Consider the following 8,926-nt stretch of genomic DNA (forward strand, 5'->3'; position numbering starts at 1 on the left):
ATTAATCAGAGTTTCTTGTTAGTTAGTAGGCTATACTTTAATTTTAATAGTGCGTTACTATCTTCCTGTGTAGTTATTCATTAATGAAGGAACAGTATTCTAAAGTGTTACCAAATATGGATTAAAAAAAGTATGTAGGCTACCTTTTCTGGGTCAAAATAGACTCGAATGCAAACGAGTTTATGACTCGGGTATCAAATTTATCCCAGTTTCCCAGTAGTAAATATGACTTGAGAGTGCATTCATATCCGATTTTCAACTTGGAAACTTGTATTTACGATTATTCCAATAGCACATAAAGGCAACATTAATCCTGTAAAGCCTGACATATGAAGCCTGACTTTTGTAAGTATTTTATTCAGAGGTTTATTTAGAAATTCTGAAAGCTTGTAATGTAAATCAATGAGATCTTATAACAGTATATCAGACTGCTTACATAAAATGCATTTAAATATCAGTTTTCACTTGATATCTACCAATATGTCTTATAATAAGATGATATTGAAATGCTTAGTTTTATGATCAAAGCCTTGCAGTTTGTATCAATACAATAATGATTGAGAGATGAACAAACATTCCTCAAAAGCCTGATGGATATTTTTTTGATACTCACATTTTAACAAAATTGATGTATATTCAAGTAAACCTAAATTGCTTTAGTCTAGTATATGTTCATCTTGAAATATAATTAAAGTTATTCTTATTTTTACCTTTTATTTTGTTATATAAAATTACCTTTTATAGGTTTATTCTTATGTAATCAGTAAAGATTTCACAGCAAAAACAAAAAGGACTTGAAGGTGGACTTCTTGCAAAAAAAAAGCATGAATTATCAATCAGACGACAGAAGGACTGTAGTAGATTGTGTTCAGCTACAAGTTTCAGCAAAGTTTTGATCATGTTGATTATTTAGATTTCTCAGAAATTTGCATATCAAATATGACACAGCATGCTTCAGGTTTAAGAAGTATTTTTATAATCGCTTGCAAAGGAAATTACAATAGAATAATAGCCACTGAGAGTGAGAGCGAGAAAGATAGAGTTCCTTGGAAGAGAAGATTAGTCAGGAACCGTAATTGCGCAACACACTCTCGTGTCGTGTGGGAGTTTCTCTCTTTAAAAGGGAGAGTGCAGGCCTGTGTTAGACTACAGCAGACGCTCACTTCACACGTTTACTGGCATTTCTCTGCACAACACTGATTCAGAATGATGAAGTTCACCGTAACAGCCTTCGTGTTTCTGATCTGCACCGCTGCACTGCTGTCCACAACAGAAGGTAAGCAGAATATAACATTCATAACGGTGTTTTAAATCCATTCATTTGCAGATATTTACACCAACTCTCTCTCTCTGTCACTGCAGGAATGCCTCACATCAACAGGCGCTGCCAGTGCATTCAAACACATTCAAACCCACCAATTCGTACTGGAAGAATACTCTCGTTGAAGGTGATTCCTGCTGGACCACACTGCAAAAATGAGGAGATCATGTGAGTGTTCCACATTCCTCTTCTTCTTCTTCTTCTTCTTCTCTTCATCACCTCAGGAGTTCACATGTGTGGTGGACACTTGTTGATGCTTTTTTCACTAATTTGAGTGATTTAAGCCATCATATTAAAAGGTCTTTAAGATCATTAGAGTGGCTGGTAGCGTGTGAAAATTCATAAATGATGATGATACATGGATGTTTCGTCTGAATGAATGAATTTGAGGCTTAATTTACTCTCCTTCATGTTGTTTCAAACCTGTATGGCTTTTATTTTCACCAGATGTTTAGCAGAATGCCTGAGCTGTTCTTCTGTAAAATAAAATAAAAGGTCTTGCTTTATATGGAAAAGAGCAGCTTGGATATTCTGCTATAAATAACTACTTTTGTGTTCTACGGAAGAAAAAAAAGTAAAAAAATTTTGGGGTGAACATAATTTAACGATAAAATCATGATTTACCAGAATTTCACATTTTTTCCTTACAGTGGTCTTTCAAAATAATAATAGATTTTAAATAATCATACATTTGTTTCTTACAGTGCTACATTGAAGAAAGGAATGACGTGTCTCAATCCTAGAGTAGACTGGGTGATTTCTCTCAAGAAAGAGTAAGTTTGTCTATGATGATGTGTCACACTTATTATCTGTCTTATTATTATTATTAATATAAGTGAAATCAAATCATGCTAATGGATGAATTTTAATTCATACTTTTAATCTCGGACACTGCGGCACCTTTCATCCTTCAGACAGTAATGTAATGTGTGTCTCTTTATGTTTGCAGAATGTGCAAGGGGAACATCCAGAGGCAGTATGCATATGACTGTTCTAAAAACACAGAGCAACTGAAGTAATATAGAATTTTTTATTTTAATTTATCTCTTGGTGAAGTATTGAATGTGAAAACATGCTTTTTATAAAATGTGAATTGATGTGTTTTTTTTTTTACTGTACATTTTTCTGACCTTTTTTTTATTATATTTATTGGTATTGTCTCACTAAATTATAGTTTTATATGTTGATGTAGTTTTGCATTGTTTTTGAATGATGACACGCTTATACTAGCAATAAAATATGTTTTAATTGTCTTAATTTATATTTTTGTTGTTTTTTATTGTGCTTATTTTTTCATCTTGCAAAACATTTTCATATTACGTGAAAAATTTTTTTTAAGACACACACAGAAATCTAGAATCAACATATGAATTTCAAAAATGGTGACATGCCTTACGCCACATGTATTGCAGCATGAAACATGTCTCCATTGCTTTGTTTCATATATGATTCATTCTTGATGCAATCCTACAACGTATTCAAATTTCAGAATATCTCATCTGTTGCAAGAAAGTACTGTTGGTGAATATAATCTATTAATACCAAATAACAACTTTTGATATGGATAAGATCTGTGATTTCTTTCTATTTTATGATGCTAAAAAATAAATCACCTGATCATCATCTGGCATTCTTTGCAACAAATTATGTATTTTGTTAAACACTGTTACAAAGACCACAAACTCACATAAAAAGCCAAGAGTCAAACTAGCCAACTAAAGCAAACACTGATCACCATAATGGTGACAACATTTTCAATAAAGCATAAACATCTAAACCTCTGTAAATTCTCAATAAGAGCTTTTGCTGAGATCTTAAAGGAGTCATAACCTGCAATTTTCACTTTTCCACGAGAATCAATGTATGTTATGATCGACTAACGATTATACACTGGCCGGGAAGCCGATATTTAAAAGTGAAGCGTTTGTTTACCTCAGGGTAAATAAACCAGCGCGCGTGCACGCGCACTCAAATACGAGATTTTGATTTCAGCTCCCTCTTGACGTCATGAGGTAGTAGGATATACCATATATGGACACCGCAGCAGGAAGCCCGCCCTTCCCCTCATATTCAGTTCAGTCGAGAAAGATGGAGAAACCGAGTGCACACCGGACTTGCTCTGTGGTTGATTGCCATAAAAAACATGTAAATGTGTTTTATCTCCCAAAATCGGACGAAACTATCAGGGACCAGTGGACGAAATTCATTTTTAATGACGCTGTCCCAACAACCCTTTCAACTGGCGTATCGTTATGTGTGTGCGCTTTATTGTATATTATATAACTATGACAACATATCATTGTATTGATTTTTTATAGAATAGATAACGATACATAGATAAATAAAACAAACAGTCAAGTAATAATAAACAAAGAAAAACAACACGTTACCTGTCTAAAGAAGAAAAATATTGAATGTCTAAATAACGTGAAACAAGGCAAAAACAGCACATGATAGTAAACATCTCATCTCAATAACCACTGTAAGCTGATAAAATAAGTAGACTACATCTCCGTTAATGTAATCGAAATTAAATAAAAGGTAAACCTATGTGGGAGAAAATAGCAATAAACGTTTTAGCTCGTTACCGATGTTAATGTATGTCTCAGTCAAAATGATTGTCTTTACCATTCAGAGACATCTTGATGTAGACATCCATCCAACAACTCTACATCTTCCCTTTCCAGCTCTGGTTCAGAGTCCGGCTCAAACATGTAGGGTTGAATCCCGTAGGTCGCGGCCAGGTGTCAGTTTGTAATGATGCTGAAGTTACCTGCGTGTCAACCCCCCTCCTTCCTTTAACCAATCAACGCGCCCCTCATTTGCATTATTAAAATGAGCGTCCACGACAGCCAAAACATCGCATTGATCTCGCAAGACAATAATGCCTTCAGAAATAAGGGTAAAAGTAGGTCTGTGTTTATTTTTTTTTCCACTTTTCTTTTTTAGAAGGGCCTGAAAGACTATAATACAGCAGTAGGTATCCAATGTAATACTAGGTTATGACTCCTTTAAGAGATTTCTGTCAGGTCCATTAAGTCAAGAACACACAGACAATAAAAATAAAGAATTTTCATTGAATAGATTGCAAACAAGTTGATGTTCCGGAATTGAAATTTGGCGGTATGGCTCTGTTCAGGGAGTCCTCTGACCTTTCATGAGCACCATGAAATAGCAGAGAGTCAGAGGACAGCAGCAGCAGCATTAGGGAACGCTCACACAGTTTAGGACTGTGAGAGCTAAAATATCCCCCCAAACAAAACCACACCTGGCAATCCTCTGAGATACAGAGGATGATTTTATTTTTACAATTTATATGCTTAGTAATCTACAAATATATACGGATAATTTGCTATGTTATAATCAGATATGAGTCCTGGCCACCCATAAGTTAGCAGAATCAGGGGACAGCAGCAGCAGTATGTTCTGATCAGATGAGCAGCAGTATGAGGAGATAGCAACAGCACATAGAGACAGCATTATCAGCATGAGGGGATGCAGCAGCAGCATAAGGGCTCTCACATTATTTTGACTAGATGAGCTATTCCCCCCAAAACAGAAATTGAGTGTCTCGAACAGTGTCGTCTGAGCCACCCTAATTTAGCAATTTATATTATGGTAAAAATGATTAATTAGTTACTGAAATGAATATTCAAGACTGCAATAGCTAAAACATGCTGTTACCCAGAATGATCTGACTTTGAACTGTTTTGACAGTCTACAGTGTAAGCGCTATGAAGAGATGACTAGGCCATCTTCTGAGAAACAAGCTAGATGAAGGAATTAAACAGCTTTTTACCAGCGTACAGATCAGCAGAAGCGAGCAGCAAACATGTATGAGCAAACTGAATGTGCTTTAAATAGGGCGCCTTGTTTGAGCTTTGGCCATTGAGCATCGAGGGGAGTTAACGAGCTAATGCAGCTCAGCTGAAGCAGATCAGCTGACGGGACAGTGTTGTTAGCAAACAGCATTAGCAGCGTCTTGACTACCTGGCCTGCCAGAACTGACGCTGACGCTCAATTTATGGTCTTCTTTTATTTCCAGTTGATTTCAGGCTGTTATAGTTAAGAGTGCAAGCATAATGTTGAACCAACATCACATTGTAACATTGATTCAATGCCATTACCATGATTTTTTGGATGGAATTAAAAAACCGTATGTTGATTCAATGCAGTTAATGTTGACATATTAACATTGATTAAACATTGTTTCGATGGTGGCTTGCTATCTGGGTTGTTAATAAATATCGATGTAATGGAAATTATTTATGTCTGTTTTTTTTGTTTGTTTTTTTACTAGATCCTGGATAAGTATACATATTAAGTAATGTTTCTTAATGGGAAACGTTTTATTAAATCCATATCTTTTTGTTGTTTTGAACAAATCATTACCATTAACTTGTATTTTTTAAAATAAGAATCAATTGATTATTAAATCTACATATATTTGTTTGGAGAAAACAAACTTGACTTGACTCATGCATACGTCTGAAGCCATTCAAGTTATTGAATCTTATAACATAATTTACATGTTAAAGGAACACGCCGACTTTTTGGGACTTTAGCTTATTCACCGTATCCCCCAGAGTTAGATAAGTCCATACATACCCTTATCATCTCTGTGGGTGTTGTAACTCTGTCTGACGCACCCACCACTAGCCTAGCTTAGCACAAAGACTGGAGGTAAACGGCTCCAGCTAGCATACTGCTCCCAATAAGTGACAAAATAACACCAACATTTTCCTATTTACATGTTGTGATTTGTATAGTCACAGTGTGTACAAATAACAAGGTCACATGAGACACAGCCATCTTCTAACCGTATACATACTGGGAACTATATTCTCAGAATGCGAAGCACTGCTAGTAAAATGTTGGCGTTATTTTGTCCCTTATTGGGAGCAGTATGCTAGCTGGAGCCGTTTACCTTCAGTCTTTGTGCTAAGCTAGCGGTGAGTAGGGTTGGGTATCAAGAACCATGCAGTTCCATTTTAGAACCGGTAACAAATTTCCAAAAACCGGGTATTCGATAAGACGCACGCATTACAATTCCTCTTATCGATTCCTGACTTTGGGACAGTTGCAAATTCATTATTTCAAATGTAGGCGCGCGGCAAGCACGTTCATAATAGAAGCGATGTGGGCCGTGGGCACGACGAGCATGCGGTGCGTGGCGCTCGTTTTTGCAGGCGCGCCTATGCCTCGGCGAGATGAAAACATCTAAACTTTTCAGAATGCCGCAAGCGGTGTGCAGGTCATGTGACAAAAAACAACCGACCTTTCTGTAACATCAAAAGCTCGGCTGAACAGCTGATCATAGCGGGGTTTTATTTCTTAAATAGAAATTTTGGCTTTTCCATGCATTTTTAGACGCGATATGTGAACGGTCCCTAATTCAGGAATCTATGTGGCTTAAAATCATTTTTGTTTTGTTTAAAATGGAGATCACGATTGCATACATCAGACAACTACTCAGAATAGCATGTTTAGTCTAATAGTCTATTTTTTTTAAACTAGTTTGAATAATTAATTCAAACACTAATTAATTCAGTGTCTCATAAATACTTGTTTAATGAATGAACGATTCACCGTTTTTGAAGGAATCTCTGGAGTCTTCTTGAATAAATAATTAAATGAAAAAAAAACTTTTGCCACCTACTGGAGTAATAATGTAATCAACACCTTTATATGAAGAGACTCCTTTCACTTTTTACATTTTATTGGTTATTGCTTAAAATTGGCAAGAATAAAAGGTAGAAATATTTATTCTTCAAGTATTTGTCCTTTTTTCTCCCTCCAAAAAATATTGGAATCGGAAAGAAGAATCGATAAGAACCGGATTCGATAAGCGGAATCGGAATCGGTAAAAATGAAACGATACCCAACCCTAGCGGTGAGTGCGTTAGACAGAGTTACGGCACGCACTGAGATGAAAAGGGTATGTATGGACTTATCTAACTCTGGGGGATATGGTGAATAAAGTCCCAAAAAGTCGGCGTGTTCCTTTAATAACCTTTTCATCCCACAAAAGGTTCTTTATAGTCAGAAAAGGTTCTTTGGATTTTCAGAATGTTCTTCACACTAAGAGAAAAAAAAGTATGAATATCCAGTTTAGGTGGCTTGCTAATAAGTAGGCTACCTTTAACAAAAATATATTTAAGTGACTCGATCTTATATATAAAAAAATATAAATAAAAATATTTTTTATATGACTCTAAAGTGCTCCTTTTAAATACTCAAATTACATTTGTTGTGTTAATGTCACTGATCTTAAAGAATAAAAACCTGCACGAGTCCTGGAAGCTGTGTAGGTTTCAGCCAGTCACATTGAAGGGTTGAGAGTTTCTGGACAGCTCGTGGCTCTGGTTTGTACCGTTTGCATCAGATAGTCTGGTTGGTCTGGCCTGCTTGGGAGTTGAGGCTGAACTTGTCTGTGGTAAATATGATTCATGTTTTAGTGCACATCTCCTTGATATCAGCCTTCATGGTGGTCAGATTCAGTTCATTTTGTATCTTCCTCTAATGAATTGTATGTAGGCCTAATCTTAAACCACAATGTATTGGACAATAATATACAAAAGTGCATTTATTTTTATTCATTCATTTATTATTCATTAATTCATTCATTAATCCATTCATCTGCTCCTGCTTGTGTATAATCTACCACCTTTTTACTTTAAACTTGGCATTTTGCACTGCTAATATTGTTGTTTCTCATGACACATTGCTTGTGATGTTTTCCGTTTCTAAGTCGCTTTGGAAAGAAGCATCTGCTAAATAAGATGCTAAATGCACAGTCTTTCTGTGTTTTATCATCTCACATCTTTCACATTTTTTCAGCTCAAATCAAGATTTAATTTCCATTTATTTGCATACTAAGTGTGCAAATGCAGTGTGTACTGTACATTGTCTCTGTGATTTTGTGTCATTCCTGACTTCAGGGATTACTTCAAATGTTTTGTCATCTGAACCCCTTTGATCTCAAATATAAAAATTTGACAACACATTTGCATGTTCACTTTAGAAACAGTTTACATAAAGCATTAAATTTAAAGCGCTTTGAGTGCTGAGAAAAATATATAAACTATATAAATCCAAATTATTAACTGTTATTAATACATTTTCTAAAGCTGTGTACATTGCAATGTGATAGTCCACTATTAGCTAATCATTACCTACTATTACATTACCTACTAACTAGCTACAGTAGTGAGTATTTGAAGTTGTCCTAAGAAAATTCATGTATAACTTTGATGAAAGGTTTTGATCCACTTCAAATGTTGACTACTGTACTATATACAGGTTCATAATTAATATTAATAATGCATAATCTATAATATAAGGTAATGGTAACCCATTATTAATGACTCAAGTGTTACTACATTTTTCTAAAGGAACTTCTAATTATTTTGGATCAGTATTCTAAAGTGAAGATCATGGGAACACACTAGTATGACAAAAGTGTTACCAAATCCATCGGAACGAATTACTATTCAAAATCTTACATAAATCTCAAAAGTTTACAGTGACTAAGGATTTAGTTCCTTTAGATGGATGTAGTAACACTTGAGTCATTACTAGTGGGTTTCCGTTACCTTTTATTAT

The 8,926-nt window shown here is 35.2% G+C and overlaps 1 protein-coding gene across 1 annotated transcript; it reads left to right on the forward strand.

The window, feature by feature from the left end:
* The first annotated feature begins 925 nt into the window (after nt 1-925).
* On the forward strand, nt 926-2,578 carry LOC311288481 (growth-regulated alpha protein-like). The gene is made up of 4 exons (XM_084405900.1): nt 926-1,276; nt 1,363-1,489; nt 2,026-2,094; nt 2,271-2,578. The coding sequence occupies exons 1-4, from the start codon at nt 1,207-1,209 to the stop codon at nt 2,338-2,340; spliced, it is 336 nt and encodes a 111-aa protein (XP_084262026.1). The 5' UTR covers nt 926-1,206; the 3' UTR covers nt 2,341-2,578.
* Nucleotides 2,579-8,926: the final 6,348 nt, after the last annotated feature.

The sequence above is a fragment of the Rutilus rutilus genome (assembly GCF_951802725.1).
Source record: "Rutilus rutilus genome assembly, chromosome: 3".
Lineage (NCBI taxonomy): Eukaryota > Metazoa > Chordata > Actinopteri > Cypriniformes > Leuciscidae > Rutilus > Rutilus rutilus.